The sequence below is a fragment of the Durio zibethinus genome, chromosome 27, assembly GCF_047325235.1.
Source record: "Durio zibethinus cultivar Kanyao isolate XHJ-2024 chromosome 27, ASM4732523v1, whole genome shotgun sequence".
NCBI classification, from domain to species: Eukaryota; Viridiplantae; Streptophyta; class Magnoliopsida; order Malvales; family Malvaceae; genus Durio; species Durio zibethinus.
In genome coordinates, this window is record NC_143188.1 from 6,750,263 (window position 1) to 6,769,111 (window position 18,849).

At 28.2% G+C, this 18,849-nt stretch overlaps 1 protein-coding gene across 1 annotated transcript; it reads left to right on the plus strand.

Annotated features, from left to right (window-relative positions):
- Positions 1-17,417: 17,417 nt before the first annotated feature.
- LOC111279366 (protein FANTASTIC FOUR 3-like) lies at positions 17,418-18,540 on the plus strand. The gene has a single exon (XM_022866367.2). It carries the CDS (start codon positions 17,574-17,576, stop codon positions 18,363-18,365), a length of 792 nt encoding a protein of 263 aa, XP_022722102.2. The 5' UTR covers positions 17,418-17,573; the 3' UTR covers positions 18,366-18,540.
- The last annotated feature ends 309 nt before the right edge of the window (positions 18,541-18,849 follow it).

Genomic DNA, 18,849 nt, shown 5'->3' on the forward strand with positions numbered 1-18,849 from the left:
AGATTTCAAGTCAATTAGTGACAAAATAAGTAATATATATCAAATCATCACAACTATCAAATTTAAGACAAATTAATTAATAATTTTTTAATTCAATAAAGTCAAATACAAAAAGCTGTAAAAGAAAAGTAATCTAAAAAATTACATAAAAAACTATAAAAGCGTAAAATAATTAGGCAATTTAAACATTTAGTGATTCTTAGGAAAGTGAATGCATAATAAATTAGTAAATATAATTTAAATGCATATTCAGGAACTTATAAAGAAGAGTGAACTTTACGAAAGAATTTAAGAAAAAAAATTGGTAACACATTGATAGGGAAGTTGGTTTAAAAGAGCGCGAAAATCTTTATGTTTATTCATAATACAGACCTGCAATGATAATAAATATTATTTATCAAGCAGCAAAAAGTAATTTCTAAATTCCTAGGTTTTTGCTGAGATTGAAACTCATTTGAAGGTTATTTTTTATGGTCATCTTTATGGATTATGTAGGCAAAGTAGGAGTTTCATCTGTAGCCTTTCCCTTATTCATTTTATTGAGCATGTCCATGATTTTTTCTAACTCCCCCTCAATCTCCATTTGAGCTTTCTCCACCTTTTCAATTCGGCTAACTTGTTCTGGCTCCATAAGTTTTGCTTGAGTGCAAGTGTTATAGCGATGGTGAGTAGGTTGCCTAGAATCTTTTAATGATTGAACTATCCTTTGATCTTTTTACCACAATTAGGATGTCATGTTACTAGATGCCAAGAATCATCTTAACTTGTTATATGCCTCAATAGATAAATGAATGCATGCATTAGATATTTGATACATTGTAGTATATGATGCATGAATAACAATGCATAAATGAAGGAATGCATAATTTGCCCTATGATGCATGAATAAACAAATGATTACCTAAGTTAACATGATGCATGAATGGATGTATGGAATGATAAAAATTTAATAATGATGAAAAAATGTATGAATGTGTTAATATTTGCCACATAACAACACATGAAAAACTGAATAAACTCAAATTCATACAAACAAAACTACAAAAGTTCCTTCATGTGTCCTAACTTGGGTTATATTCTAACAATGGGTAGACATGGCTCTAACCTAAGGTTAGCTTTTATGTTTTACTACATGTGGTTTGGGTTAACTCCAAAGGTTCCCAAATTGTTTCTCACATCATTGTCCATCATAGATTAGTAAGATACTCTAATCCTCATCCATCATAGGCTATAAGAAGAAATGATTCAATATAAGTGGGAGTATTTCGCTAGCCCATGCGAAGACATAAAATCTCACAAAAGTGTAGGCAGTAAACTACTTTCTAAAGGATGGAACCTAAGTATAGAGTTTATGTTATGTAGATGCAAGTGAATGACAAATATATAAAATGAATAAATAAATAAAATACAAACAAGGAATGAAAATTCTTAAATTTATTAGGTTTGGCTTAGATACCAAGAAATCATTTATTAGCCTAACTCTCGATCTTCTCTCTAGTGGAGTCACCAAACTATCATAACGTATAGATCTATAGACTTATCGTTAAGAAAAGAGTCACCACTAATCTTTTTTATCTAGGTGCGATTGGACACCTAACTGAATTTGTTCAATTTTAAAGAATAGTCCCAAGCTTTAACTTAAGTATCTTTAAAAGATAGATTCTAATCCATAAAACCATATCTAAGTCCAAAAGTACGATTACAAGTAGAAAGGTTGTAGCTTTCTCACAATGCCCGTTGAAAGATGGCACCAGTTTGATTTCATGTTATTCAAGACTTAAAATATTTTTAAATTTTTACCAAGTAAATTTAATTATTGAAAATTGATCTTAAAATTACTTCAATAATTTTGTAGTGATTTAAGATAATTTTTTCATCTCAAGAGTATTCATGGAGACTCGTGTCTCACTCTAAAGAGGTTTTGTTGTCAAATTCATTAACATATTTTCCAAGACATTATTTTTTAAACAATCAATAAAATCCTTTAATCATTTAGTAGGATTTTATTTTGATGATATCCTCTAATCGTTTAGTGGGATTTTTATTTGAAAACCTATTTACAAAAATTTTTTTTAAAATTGTTATTAAATCTTCCAATAATTTGGTAAGATTTAACTTAGAAATTTAAATCTTTCAATCATTTGGTAAGATCAAAAAATTATTTTTTAAAAATTTATTATGAAATTCTCCTATCGTTTGGTAGAATTTATAATTCAAGATTTAAATCCTCTAATCATTTGGTAGGAATTATGAATTTATTATAAAAATTTATTTTAAGAATGTATAAAAGAAGAAAGAGAAACAACTAAGTAACATAAATAATTATACAAATAAAGAAGAAAAAAACTGAAATTACCAAATAAATTGGGCTACAATTAATTTCGAAGCATGTGGACCTTTGTAATTGCACTTGCCCACTTCAATTTACCGATTGTTGGAACCAATTACGATTTGGGCATCTTATTAGACTGGATCCTCAAACTAGGTTAGTCCCTTTTGATTTTTCCTGCTTCTTCATCCCCTTGTCTTCTTTCTTGTTTCTCTATAAAACAGCTTATGGCTTTGCTAACGCTCCTTACTTGTGGTGATTGCCTTTCTTTCTGATTTAAACAAAAATTAAATAGAAACCTAAAATATATATACCTGAAACCTTTGAAAATTTTGTCGCCAAAAGTTTTTGTTGAATGCCTCCCTTTTGTGTTTCTTCTCAACTCCTTTCCTTAAGATAGAATTTTCAAAAGAAAATCCTAATTATCTAAACCCAAAACACCACAAAAGACTATAAAAAAAACTTTTAATTTTTTTTTTTTTTACTCTTTCTCTCTTGATTTTTCTAATTGATTCTTGATTGTTTCCAATTGATCCTAATAAAGTATTTTTATAGCCCTCTAATCTCAATTACAATAGGAAAAGGAGTTTTCCTGGTTTAAATTTTCTAATCAACTTTAACTTTTGATTTTTAATCCAAATCCACCTCTTAAACCAATTCCTTTTTATAGTCCTTTTTCAATTAGAACACTTTCAATTCAATAACCCAATCAGTATTAAACCCTCTTCAAGTTTCAGCAAAACAATTCTTTGTCCTTTTTTTAAAAATAATAATAATAATTCTAAAGTAAATACAATACCAAAATAAATAAAAAAATTCAAAGCCTAATCTTAAAATATAAATTGATCTTAGACTAAATGGGATGTCTACACATTTTGCACATAATAAACATGGTGAATGATAACAATAATTCTATATTACTCTTAATACTTGTATGCACCAACTATACGATAAGATAACATCATCTTTTTCATAATCTTATTTATTTTATTCTATTGATAATCTTATGCATCAAATACATCTTTAAATGTTTTTTACTTGTATCCCAAAGTTGATTATATGACCACATAGGTGCTTAATATCATGATATAAAAATTGCTCAAAATGAAAAAATGCACTGGTCTGCATAAGGTTTCATATAGTTACCGATTTTTTGGTTTTGGCTTTTTTAGGACTTAATTAGTGATATTAATGGAGATGGTTCATATTTCATTTTATAAATACTAGATATGATAATTAATTAATTTTTTGGTCATGATACTTAATTACTTTCTTATTCACATCCAATTTCTTTTATATATACTATAAGTAGAGGTGGCAAAAACTAACATGATTTGAAATAAATTCGGACTGATTTGATTTTATTAAAATAATCAGCAACTCAAATTCAAAATGATCTGAATCCAGCATAATTCAACCTTAAATTTAAGATTAATAGTAAATATTTAAATGCCACGATTAATGGCCAAACTACTATATTATGGTAAGAATATAATTCTTTTTCAATAATAGGAAGTTTACATTTTTGGATCTAGTTAAACTTAAAGGTTCACTTCTATGATGTATTCATCTTCATTCAACCACAAACAAAATTATGTAAGAACCAATATAGAATTATTACAAAGGCCAACCAATTAAGTAATCAATACCAATATATATATTTTTTACATTATCTTATTCTTTAGTGATGATTTTGATGGTGAGTCTTTTGAAATTTATCTAGTTATTTGCTCATTTTTAATTCATTACAAATGAATAATGTGGATGAATACAATTATATAAAATATTAATATGAATCACTAATAAATTAATAATTAATGGTGAAATTCTAAAAATAAATATTAAATATTAGTTAATAAAAAATCTTAATAAATTGTTATCATAAACAAAATTAATTTTATATTTAATGTAACCTAATTTCATATTACTAACAAATTACTTTAAAATTATTTAGCTTAGACATTTAAACTTTTATATAACTTAACTATACTTATTTGATTTTTTTTTTTTGGTCATTCAAGGGGGAGAGCCCTACATTAAGTGGGAAGGGGGAAGGGGGAAGGAAGAAGGTTGGGGTTCGAATCCCAACCTTGATGTCTTCTTTAAGATTGTCTTGGCCACTAGGCCAAGCAGTTGAAGACATACTTATTTGAATTTAGAGGTTAGCAAAGTGAATATAAATACTTGAGAAGGCGATTGGTTCACCGAATTCCAATAATATAAGCGTTAAATCCTAAAAACATAAGACAAAAATTATTTGAATCCATAATATTCCAAACCCAAATTGATCAAAACACAAATTGACCCGATCCAAAATATTTCAAATCCAAAATGATCCAATTTTTCGTTGACTTAAACTTGAAATGATTTTATTTTTTCTTAACTTGAACTTGACCTTACCCAAACCTAAAATGATTTGATTTTCTTCTAACATGAAATAATTTAACCCAAAATAATCTAACTCAAACCCAATCCGCCCATTTGTCACATCTAACTATAAGTATGCACACAACAATGTGTAGGTGGAAATGACTAAAAATCATGTGAAAAAAAGTATTTTGATTAGGGTTGAGAAAAAAATAAAAAAATAAAAAATCGATTCGAAACTATAATGTTCGATTTGGTTCAGATCGTTTTTTTTTTATTTAGTTTGGATTAAATTTGGATCTTAAATGTATATATTAGGTTTGGATTGGGAAATGAAAAACCTAAAGAAACTAAACCAAACCGAATTATATATTTTTATTAGTTTATATATATTGAATTTTTATAAAATAAAGATAATAATTTTATATAAAAATCTATTTAAATATATGAAAATTTTATATTAAAATAATATATAAAAAAATTAAATTTAAAAAAAAAAATCAAACCGAACCGATAAAATTCGATTTGGTTCAGATCATTTTATATAAGAGGTCAATTTGGATTCAGATTGGATTTTAAAAATTCATAATATTATATAATATTTGAAAAAATAAAATAGAATTCAACCTGATACAAATAATTATCACTCTTAGTTTCAATAAGGAAGAAGTTATGCATGAGTAATTTTTAAGGGAAAGTGGATTGTTTCGGATAAAGATAGTAATTATTTACAAAATAAATTTATTATATAAAATTAAAAAACATAAATACCCATACATAATCTTTTTTTTTAATTGAGTTCGTGTCGCTTAGACGTGATAGCAAACTTGTAAGCAGTATAAATAATGTGGTATAGGGATAAAAAAAAAACAAAAGGAGAGATTCGAATTGTAAACCTCAAAAATGGGTAACAACTATTAAACCAAACCTAAGGTGTTTTCATGTATGCATTCATTATCCATATGATGTAGGAAAAATATTTATGAAATAATTACTGTCTTTTGAATGAATAAGAATTGCATACTTATCTCTACATAGTACATAGAAATTCAAATTTCTTCAATTTTAATTTTTAGAATAGTGAAAGCTTAAACATTCTTCTCTTTTAGAAATTGTTGTATATATTATCAAAAAATAATGTTTCCTAAGTAAGAATGTTTGATTTTCTAAATCATGTAGAATGCATTTATTAATAAAATTGTGTTTGAGAAAGTATAAATAATCTTCATAATGAAATAAGTAAGGGACAATTGACTGTTCTATTTTAGAATGACAAAATTTGATAATTAGAGAGTAGGCATTCAAACACACTACATTGAACATTTGAATACCACAGGTTGGGTAGTCAAATACTCACATTCTTGAAAGAGAGCTTTTGAATATTCTAGTTAGGTATTCGAATTACCACACCTAGAAACTAAAAAAATAAGTCCGTTGGAAGTGTTTTTTATTCCAAAAGTTGCATCAATTTATTCGAATGATGTATTTACATAAAAGCTTATTTGAGACGTATTATGCGATCTATAAATACTTTGTAAACACATTTTTAATAAAAATGACTTTACATATTTACGAAAGATAAAATCAGTTTTTTCTTCTTGTAGTCTTCTTTGGGTTTTTCATTTCAAGTGAGTTCAAGGAGAAACAGAAGTGCAAACTCTTTCTTTTTCATAGTAGGCATCGTAAGTTGGGATACGTCTCCAAAATTTCATTTACACCGTAGTGGGGAGACTATTATCTTTAAAAAAAGCTTTATGAAAGTATCTTGCCTACAACTTTTTTTTTTCAAATTTACACCTTTATTGTTGTTACCATAACTACACCAAAATACAACAAAAATATCGGAAAGAATTAGCAAGTTGATCGTTGGGAAAGTTTCAAATTAAAAGTTTTGAGTTCACTAATAGAAGTGTAACTATGCGGTTTTTTTAACTAAAAGGATATTCCAATTGATATTTGATAGAACCAAATTAAAAATATTAATTTGCTATTGCCCGTAATATATACAGTTTGAGAATTTGAGTTGGCGACTAGAAGCAAAGAAATTGATATATAAGTTAATTATTCATACGACACAATTATTTAGTATACAAACAATCGTTTACACGAACAAAAATGTAAAACTTTTATTCTTCAATCATTTAGCAATAAGTTTAAATGAAAATCTATCATCTTATTCTAACCTCCTCTCCCAGACAATATTACTCGAAAATAAAACAAAATTTGGCCTTTTGGAGCACGAAAGCAATTTAAAAAAACTTTTCGGAGGCATTTTATAATTTTAATAACCCATAATTTTCATATATTTCGATCAAATTCATATAGATATTCTCCAATAAGGTTATAGGTAGAAAACAGATGGGTTTGGATTGGGTTGTCTTCATATTCAGATTATTTGGGCTATGGTTCATTTCAAATTCGAATTATTTTGAATTTAAATATTTTTTAGTTTGAATAATTTCGAATTGAGGCATTTTTGGGTTGGATTTCAGATTCAAATTATCTTAGATACAAATTATTTCGAGGTTGGATTATTTTAGTTTTAGTTCTAAGTTGTGTGAATCTAAATGGATTTGAATAGTTTTGGAATTTTATAAATTATAGACATTTTTGTAATTTTGAATGTAATAATTAATTTTATATTTTACATAATAAATAAAAAATATGACATAAATATTAAAGTTAAAATTTTAAAAATTGATATAAATATGAGAATGGATCAACTTACAAAACGTTTTTGGTGGCAAAGGTGAAGAGAGAAGAGGAGGTTAAGAAAATTGGAAAGGGGGCAAATGATAAATTCAAAGAGAAGAGGGGGCAAGGTATAATATCTGGTAGAGAAGAGGAGGCCAGGAAAATTGAAAAGGGGGCAAATGATAAATTCAAGAGAGAAGAGGGGACAAGGTACAATATCTGGTAGGATTAGTAACAATTTTATAAGGGGATCAAAAATTTTTTAGGGGGACCATAGCCCTGCCCCTTTGGCTACGCCCTTAACTTATATTAATATAAAACTAAAAGGTTTTATACCTTTTTAGTTATTGATTTTAATATATTTAAGAGATAAGAAAGACAAGGAAAAAAAAAATTTAATTTTATTCTTTAAATCTATTAAAATCAATAATTAAAAAAAATGTAAATTTTTTTTATATAAATTGATTTCCCCCCTATAACTACATATATCATATAATAATTTTGTATTTGATATTATTTATTACTCTTTTAATCTGTCTTATAAATTTAAATAAAAGCTAAACAAATAAACAAGTCCAATGTATAACAGTAAATGTATATAATCAATGTGATACATAAAAAAAAAAAAAAAATCATTTTAAGTACTCAACAAGTTACAAATAAAGCTCACTAAAAATTTATATAAATGATGTTTTTGTTATTAAGTACTAAGCCAATAATTTATTGGATTATTGAGCACTTAACCTTAAGCCACTTAGTACAATAAAATTTTATTTTTAATTTTTTATTTAATTTTATTTAATTAGCTTTTTTAGTCTTTATACTATATTTTTAACAAATATTTTAAAATTTTAAGAGCTTTTTAAAATGTATTATGTTGTTTTGTTTGGAAATAAATTAAATACTAGCATAATTACATTAAATCTAAATTTTATAAACTGGTTGATTAAATGTTGTATTAAAATGTTGAATAATAGACATTAAAAGAGTATGAATTAATTTATCTAATTTCACGAGTTAAAGAACATCTTTATCTTATTATATTTTGTTTGGATGTTGTATTGTTTAATTTAGATATTTAAGTTTTGTTCATCTTTATATTTCAATTAATAAGATAATATATATTTTTGAAGTAAATTTGATATTTTTATAATTGAAACACTAAAAAAATATAATTTAAAATTAATTTTCTTAATAATAGTATTAATGTTTTCCTCAAAATATTAAATTCAATCAAATTTAAAATTATAATATATTTTTTACATGTGAATTATTTTGCATTAAAATTAAAATTAAAATATGTAATAAGTACAACAAATTAATAAAATATTATAAATGATTATTTTTATAATGAAATTAAATGTTAAATTAATGCTATTATTTTTTATTTTTATTGATAATTGTTCTAAATATAATAAGGATATTATTAAAAATAATTTAATATTCATATTTAATGTGTTTTTAATTAATTTTTTTATTGAATTTAAAGATTAACGTTAATTTTGTTGATAATAAATTATTGATAATTATTTAATAGTTATAAATAATAATATTTTAAAAATTCAAATAAAAATGTTTGCTGTTTATTTATTTACTTTTTAAAAAATAAAATTATATAGTTATAATTTGGTTTTTGGATCCATTTTTTGTTAAGACCATTATATATTGGAGTCATGATGGATTCGAGTTATTCCGATTTCAAGTTTTTTGGAGTTTAAATTTTTTTTGAATTCAACTTTTTTAGATTCAAATTTTTTTGGAACGAATTTTTCAAGTTTTGATCTTTAACTTTTTGTTTTTTTTTTTTATCGATTTGAATTCAATGACAATTAACTCAGATGAATTTTTGGATTCGAGTTAAGGGCCTATTAAAGCAAACCAACTCCGCGCGGAATTGGTGAGTCCCTCCCTCTCACTCTCCCTGAGACAATCCTTTTTTTTCTTTTTCTTTTATTTTTTCTAGTGACACCCATTTATCATTGCAAAGCCATTTTTGGGTGGCTGCAAATGGAGTCATCTACCAGCTTCAGTCTCTGCTCTTTTCAAGGTTCGTTTTTTTTTTTTTTTTTTTCGTAATTTCTGATGTTTTCATTCTTTAAATTTTCTCTGGAGTCTGGAGTTCCGTTATTCTCTTTATCGTTAGTATTTATTTTTCTCGGCAGTCGTGGAACCATACCTTCGGTTAAGCAATGTTTATTTTATTGTTCCGATTCTTGTTTAATCATAGTTTCAAAAGAATTTATAAACAATTGACCTGATTAAAATATGATGATAAGATAAACTGCAATATTAGATTGAGGAAAATTTTATAAAAAATTTTTTTTTTAAATGTTACAATGTGTTGGATGATTTTGTTCATATTCCCATTGTGTGATGCTACAACTTCAAGTTTTTGGTAGCAGTCACTGTCGCAGTTGCAGTTTTATACGCCCTTTCAGTAGACTAGGTTTTTTCTTTTTTGGATTTCAATTTGTTTGAGTTGAAGATTATATCTTTTCCAGCTTTACATACCTATTGTTCAATGGGTTCATTGAATGAACTAATCTTCAGAAGATGCTTTCTAGCTATTGCGGTAATGTTGATCAAATGATTTTATTGATAATATGTCGAAAATTTCAGGAAGTTTAATCTATTTCCACATCGAACTCCAGGAACCAAATGTATGAACATACAATCTTTGGTACATAACTTCAATATTTCAGTTTTAAATCTCAACATACAATCCCTTTTGTGGATTCTTTCCAAGATTCTAACCCTTGCTAGCTTATGGTATTTTGAGGAGAAAGTTTACTGCCCTTCAGGTACAATGTTTGCTGCTTATGCAATTTCTACAGCGCCTTTATTGTGATTTATTTAATGGCATAATCTTAGAAGGAGTGGCACGGCTGCCAGTTCTTCTATGCCTTATCACCCAAAGTAATTAAGAAAGGAGAGAAAAAGAATAACCAAAACCACAGGAGATAGAGGCAGAAATATTTATTTTAATAAGGTTTCATAGTCAAAGTAAAACAATCTTTCCTTATAGCAAAGATTAAAATTTTTTAAAATAATGTAGAATTTTTATGAAAGAATAAAGTTCATAATAGTATTTCAGTTTGATGAATCACTGATCTTAAACCAGTAGCAATCATGCCTATGCTGATACATACATTTCACCTCAAGTTACATGTTTCAACCTATTTTCTTGCCAGTTTCTGCAACCATATCCTCTTGCTTGTTAGTGTGGAATGATTGTTCAGATAATCTCATGTACAAGAAGATTATTATTATTATTATCTTTTTCGAATTGTAAAACCTAGCATAGATGATTCCATTATAATTTATGAAATATAGACTGCTGCGGTTCACATATTTTAGAGCATGTCATGTCAAGTAGGGAATGAAAGCAAACATGATAATTTAAGATATGATACAGTGATATGATATGAAAATTATATAAAAAAAATTATATATTTTAAAAAAATATGTTTCATGTTTATTTGCATGGACACGAATTTTGACACTACACACAATTCATGTCTAATACTTATTGATATGTCTAAACACGCATAAAATACAAAAAATACTTTTAAATAAAACATGTCACACAAAAACACATTCAACACATTTTTTATATTTATTTTAATTTAATATAAACATATTAATATTATTTTAATTTTTAATCTTTTAATTATGATACCTAATTAGCTATTCAATATACCATATAAAAATTATTTTAAAAATTTAATTATAATACTGGTTTAATAATTATTATAAAATTATTTTTTATATTAATAATATGAATACAATATAAATAATAATATGAGTACAATACTATATTATTTTATTATTTAATCTTTAGCAGTTCATTATTTTGGATTTGATATTAAAAACTAATATAGTTATACATACATTTATGGTTATTATATTAGTAATGTATATATTAAAATTTAAATATACATAATATATGTTAAATGCATATTAAATGGGTTTTAATTTTTTATATTTTTTAAATATGCAAGTATTTTTTATATTAGTAATGTATGTATAATATATAAATTTTAACATATTAAATATATATTTTGTTCTTTATAATTTTTTATAATAAGATTAAAAAATAATTTTTTATTAAAAAATAATTTAGAAAGACAAATGTGCACTTAATTATTAATAATAAGTAACATCTAACAATACATTATTGATTAAGCAAAGCAAATTCAAGTCATATAAATATACTATAATATATTATAATGATAATAATAACATTTATAATGACAAAAAATTATATGATTATTTTAATAAAATAAATCATGATATGTGATTTATTTAAATTATAAGAGTTAAAATAAGATATTATACATTTGAAATTAAAAATAATACATATTCTAAATAATATGTATAATGATAAAATATTAAATAATTTATTTTATATTACATTATACGTATTATTAAAACATAACTTATAAATTATTGTTGTTTTTTCAATACTTTGAAACTAATAAGTTAGTATGTCTTGAATTGGATATGATGTTTGATAATATATATCTACTATCTATTTGTGTATATCAATGTTATTTATGTTTATTCATATATATTAATGTTATTCATGTATATCATTGCTATTCATGTTTATTCATATATATCAGTATTGTCAGTGTTATTCGTATTATTCATATAATGTCACGTATAATACGTATAATAAGTATATTGTATTTGTGTTTAAGATTTAAATATGTTTTATAATTTGTATCATATTCGTATTATTATATTTGTCAAATATGATATAAAATACAATACGAAAACATGGATTATTAAATCTAAATGAAAGGGCACTCCATGTTTATAGAAAAAAAAAATGTGCATGAAATTTATCACGTGGTACTTTTATTCCTCAATATTACTTTAAATGTTAGATTAAGAAAAAAACCACTTTCAGGCCAAATGCAGAAGGTCTTCACATCAGTTATGTGGAGATCGAAGGTGATCGATAATCATGCCTGCTGGATGAGAAATAGACCCCAAAAGTTTTGTCACTGTCTGTAAAGCTAACCCTTCGACGACTGTGATGTTTAGGTTCCAGTTCGAAAGTTCTTTCATGGGCTCAATGCATAATTTTATAACATTAGTTTTATAACATGTTTGCACGGATTGGGTAGTCTCTGCCTGTTTTGTTTCTATTGTCCTTTTCTAGTTTTGATAAAATAATAAAATAAAATAATTCAAATGGGTGGGAGAGTGTGGCACTAACAATGATGATATTATAAAAAATGAAATGACATAAATATAAAAGCGATAAGGTTTAGAATTTTAATAAAAATGTATATAAATTTAATAAAAATAGAATATATATTTTATATTATACAAATTATAACACGTAATTTTCATACTTTGCACGAATTTAACAGAAAATAGATACACGAATTATTTATTCTTGTCAATGATTTTCCATTACTTACAACAAAATCTGACAAACGGCATAGAGTTAAAAAAAAAAATCAAAGAAGCCAGATAGATTCTGATGCAAATTTCATTCCCTCTCTGTCAAAAAGGGCAGAGAGTTAAATAAAAATCAAAGACACCAGATAGATTCTGATGCAAATATATTGCTCTTTTTTTCTTTCTTTCTTTCTTTTTGTTGGCATATGTAATTATTGTTAGCTCAATAATAAAGAAGCTTTGTATTAGGACAGGGCTGAAAAGAGTGCGCTTTTAGAGCTGCTAATGGTTACCTACTAGGCTTCTTTGCTTCAGTTTTATGCGCAACTGCTTTAGGAATTAGAACCACATAGCTAGATAATAGACATCAAGGGAAAAGGTTATGCTTTTTTCTTTAATAACCAGGTGTTATACTTTACAGGAAGAGGATCTATCTATGTTGACCTATCGTCGGCAAAATGACCTTAAGTCGACTGGATCAGGATGCTGTAACTTTAATTATGAATATATCGATATGTAGATTTGATAATTTGTGTTTTTTTTTATATAAAAAATCAAAATTATCGTATTATAATTTGTATTAATATATTAATCATGAAACAATTTTTTTTCAAATTAATATATGATATTTATTAAAATTTTAAATTATATTATTTTCATATTTTAATTTTTATTATTTCTGTGTCGTATTTAAATTATTAAAGCTATCGAGAAGGATACTGAGCCATATTGAATAGGTTAATAACCAATTTCTCTCTGTCCATCCTTTCCTCCCCTCCCCCTCTTTCCTTTAATTTGGTATATATAAACAAATAGCAATGTTATAGAAGGTCTTTGGTTTTTCTAATCTTAAATGTTTTTTTGCTTGTATATTTAGGATCATCGAACATAAACTGTGGCCTTGCAATTTTTTCAGACATGACAAAAAATCTGATGGCGAATAATTCTATTAGTAATTTTCTTGTTCTTTCTTTTTCAAAAAATAATTCGTCAGTTGAGTGGATACGTTTCAGACTTTTGAGTGCAATAAACAATAAAAAGAATGACAAATATAAAAGTCACATGCGGTCTGCTTCTCTATTATCTACTTTCGGTCACATAGCATGGAAAATGATAGGGTAAAGCCTGCCTGCTTGAAGGTCTGCTTGACAATCACCATAATATTTGTTTGCAATTCATATAGAAAATGGAAAATTATGGAAACCTGACAGATTTCACGAAAAGTCTTCCTTGAAGCATCCACAGTCATTTACTTTGTTCACAAGCTGACTGGCTTCTGTTTGGAAAGTCAGAAAGAGATAACTAACCACAAAGTAAGCCAGAATCAGTTATCCATGACAATGTAAAAATTATGTTTACGTTTTTTGTTATATTTTATTTTCGGAAATGTAGACAAAGGTACAATAATATGTACACAATATTTTCCTGAAAATTAAGTATTACCTGTCTGATCTGGTTCATCATCAGCTCAGCTGTTCTTCCCGGGTCAGTTTTGGCTTCCATATAAATGTTTAGCTGATCTATCCATCGCACATGGCCACAAAGTACTGAAATAATGCTTTATTTAACCAAATTAGTCTACACCAAGGTGCTTTTGGTTCTTTTACATCTGAGTATACCCCAAGTGTCAGAGGACGTAAAATTTCCAATGTAATCAGAGCAGCAGTCCAAATCACATGATGACAAATATTCTCCTTGATCAAAGGGCAGACTTTGCTCTTGTGACAAATATTGTACCTGTGAAACCAAACAGATGCAAAATTGAAAAGAAGGCAGCATTCACTAAAGTGTATAACTTGCTGAAAAAAAACAATCTGTAATCTGTTGTATGCATGACTCAATTTGTGTCATTATTGCTAGCCATTCAAGAATGAATTAAGTTAAAAGTTTAAACTTTACATCCCAATAAGACCTTAAGCCCTATAGACATCTTGAATATTAAATATTGTAATAAATATGAATAGCAGGTAATTTATGGGGTTGGATTTGGGACGCCACAGCTCAAAGAGATAGAATTATAGGGTTGGATCATGTTAGGGTAACATCTGTTCTCTTCATCTTTAGTACACGGCGGATAAGCTGAAATTTCACAACTTGATCCCAATCTCTCATGGGCAGCTGGATCCACTTGCCACTCGTTAGAGCTGAAAATTGGGTTGGATTCGGCCGCAGAGCTACCAAAACTTCCAACATCTATCTAGAACATATGAGCACCACAATTCTTCTCCTTGATATGATCTATATATCTTTCATCTTTTTCATCTGTTACGATTTATAATTCAAGTGAGGCCTCCTCATAGTGTTTGTCTTTTAGACGCATATCATTGCCAAGCCAAATGATCATATGATCACATAGAAAACGTTTTGATATATCGCCATAGAGCTTGAGAGCCCATCTACTTTCAAAATTATGATAGTCACCAAATTTGGGTTTTGATTCAAAGTTGCAGACAACTCGAACATCAACGTTTTAAGATTGTCATCAAAACCAACTACAACACATGGAACAAAACACAAAAATCTATCACTTTGACAATCGGTAGGCAGCTTGAGAGTTATTGACGACCCCGTGCTTTGGCCCTCGAACCATTCTGAAATTTCATTTTCACCAGAAGAAACAACTGTATTAAAAGAATTATCAACTGGTTTAGAAGCATGTCTGATAAACTATCCATTCATTTAACGTGTCATGGCCGGACAGGGCTTTTAGTTAATGAAAACTACCACCAGAATTGAACTTGGAGCTTAACTCTATTATTTGTAACCAACTTTAAGAGAGACGTAGCATTCAGCAAGTCTGAGGGAATACCAATCAGTTATTTCATGTAGAGGTGGCGTTTAGTAAATCTGGAGTTCGAACTTCGAAAACCAGCATCTTTAACCAATGCTGTGACCTCCTATGAAAAAAAAAAAAAGAAAAAAAGAAGGCCACAACAGGCTGATGTTAACACAAACCAAACTGAACCAACCTGAATTTCAAATTAAATGTGCAAAGTACATCACGGAAAAACTGTATATTCCTTGAATGAATTCTCCACCAAAACAAATTAAATGTGAAACAGTGTAGAGTAACATGACTGTATTTGAATAACTTGCCAAAGTCATTTTTGGTGGGACTCACTGGTTTTTACTATTTTTAAAATCTATGGTGGGGTAGGAGGCTGTCGGTTCAAACACCTTACAAACATAATTATAGATTCATGAAGGATTCATTCATTTTCCCATCCTAATCAAAACCAAACATTGAAGGTTTGACAAACTTGCCATGCATTATGTAGGTCTGCTGGGTAGCATTTTAGCATAAAGAAAAGGAATTTTGGTCAATTCTCAAATTTGGTCTGCCTGGAATTGATGTCCATACATGTAACTTTATTGCCTGAAAAATTCAAAGGCTGTGGGCTGATAGTAAGCATGTTATTATTCCTCTTGTTGAATGCAATCAACTTGGGTTTTGACTCTTAAAACATATGAATCATGCATGAAAAAAATGTTTTGTGTTTTGGGTTTTCAATAAAAGTAAAAAAGAAAAAAAGAAGCAATCACTGTCACAGTGTCAATAAATATTCGGGAGGATCGTACATGTCCTGGCCTTTTCTTTGCTTGCTTTTGGAAGGAGGAGAAAAGGGAATGGCAAGGCTAGTAAATTTGGAGCAATGTTACAAGTTTTCAATAAAAGCAAAAAAGAAAAAAAGAAGCAATCACTGTCACAGTGTCAATAAATATTTGGGAGGATCGTACATGTCCTGGCATTTTTTGGAAGGAGGAGAAAAGGGAATGGCAAGGCTGGTAAATTTGGAGCAATGTTACAAGTTTTCAATAAAAGCGAAAAAGAAAAAAGAATAAAAGAAGCAATCACTGTCACAGTGTCAATAAATATTTGGGAGGATCGCACATGTCCTGGCCTTTTCTTTGCTTGCTTTTGGAAGGAGGAGAAAAGGGAATGGCAAGGCTGGTAAATTTGGAAGAAAAAAGAATAAAAGAAGCAATCACTGTCACAGTGTCAATAAATATTTGGGAGGATCGTAAATGTCCTGGCCTTTTCTTTGCTTGCTTTTGGAAGGAGGAGAAGGAGGAGAAAAGGGAATGGCAAGGCTGGTAAATTTGGAAGAAAAAAGAAAAAAAGAAGCAATCACTGTCACAGTGTCAATAAATATTTGGGAGGATCGCACATGTCCTGGCCTTTTCTTTGCTTGCTTTTGGAAGGAGGAGAAAAGGGAATGGCAAGGCTGGTAAATTTGGAGCAATGTTACAACCCACCCGTCTTTCTCTTTAACTACATTCATACCCAAAGATAAGGAAGTCATCAGCATAATTAAATTCTATCCACATGAGATTTTGAGAAGAAATTCATTGCTGAAATTCAAATTCCACTAACATAAGTTAGATATAAATAAATATATTAGATAGAAAACTTCCTCTTTTTTTATGCCACTTTTTTTTTTTTATGTTTCTTTATTCTCTTTTGCAATGTGTGGCAGATTAAGAATTGCATAATTCAAGTGGTGTAAAAAGCATCCAACCTCTCTGTACGCTATACCTCTTGGCACTTTTGGGGGACTATAAATTCACACCCCACTGCTCGCTTATCTCTCATGCTAAACGTCCTCTTCCCTCCTCTCTCCCTCCCCTTCTTTCAAAAACTTCCAACTCTGTTTTCCTCTGCCTCCTAACCCTTATAGTTGCATGCTTTTCTAATCTTCTTCTTTTCATTTCTGCAAACGGTTTACCATTTTTTTATCATTCCTGTCGTGCGCTTTATGAAGAAGTTATGAAGCAAACCGATTTTGTTCATGATAAGATTATTTCTTCAAATCCTGACATGGGTGGCTGGAGCTTCCTCCAAGCTCTCTCCAATGGCCCCCAATCCACGAAAAAGATAGTGGAGAAAGAAAACACTTATGTTCATCCTCTACTCAATCGTTCTTTGTCCACACTAAGTAAGAGGAGCTTGGAACTATGCACCGAGAATTTAGGTAATGAGACAGGCAGTGACATCCTCGAAGACAACATTTTCTCATTGTCTTCATCAGATTCTGAAGGTGGAAATTCTCCAACAAGGAAGCAAAGCAAATCACGTCAATTATTGGGAGCTGAGAAAGCAATTTCTCGCAATTTTCCACCTCCACTGACAACGATAAGTGGATCGGAATCTCTTCAAATTAGGCCCCACCGTGAAGACGGAAGGTTGGTAATAAAAGCTGTCAAGACTCCGTCAACAAACACTCTCTTTCAAGCTGAACGAAGCAATGGCCGCCTTCGACTGTGCCTGTTGAAAGATTCTACTGAAAGTTTTGACTACGAAGAAGAAGCAGCCGACAAAGAAAGTGAAAGCAGCAGTGAAGACAATAAAAAAGAGGAGTTTGAAAATGATAGCAACTATGAAGCCGAAGAAAAAGAAGAGGAAGAACGGGGTACGTACTTGGAGGAGGAAATAGATGGAAAAAGGGCTGATGTTGGAATGAAAAAGTTCCAAAGGCATGGCAGAGGGAGGTGCATAGAAGGTGAACATGAAAACAAAGGATTGTTAAATTGGGAGCTTTTCTGGGTGGCTACACCCTAAAGCTTTACTTTGGATCTCTGTGTCTGTAATCAAATTCCTTTTTGTCTGCGTTTTTTTTTTTTTTTTTAATTGAATTCCTCGGTTTCAACTTTCATGGAATGTTGCTTGTGGTTAGTAGTTATGATCGTTATTTGAAGATGCTCTCTCTCACGCAACACATGCCCCTTAATGTACGATGAAAGGACAAAACTTTAATGAAGTACTTTTTGGTGAAATTTGTGAAGCTTAAAAAAAATTAAATTAATAAAAATATTAATAAAAATTTAAATTAATGGATTGATAAAGTTTAATATAAAAATTAATAATATATGAAAAAAGTTAAAATATTATTTATAATTGAAATTTGATATTCAATTATGAAAAAAATTAAGTAAAAATTTTTATTAAAAATATTTAGTTTAAAAAATGTACTAAAATTTATTAAAATATTTTCAAAATTTAAACACTTAATCTATGTAATAAAATATTATAATCTATTGATTTT

Bases quoted from the DNA above. Each gene is read 5' to 3' on its own strand.
- LOC111279366 (XM_022866367.2), top strand. From the start codon at position 17,574: ATGAAGCAAACCGATTTTGTTCATGATAAGATTATTTCTTCAAATCCT.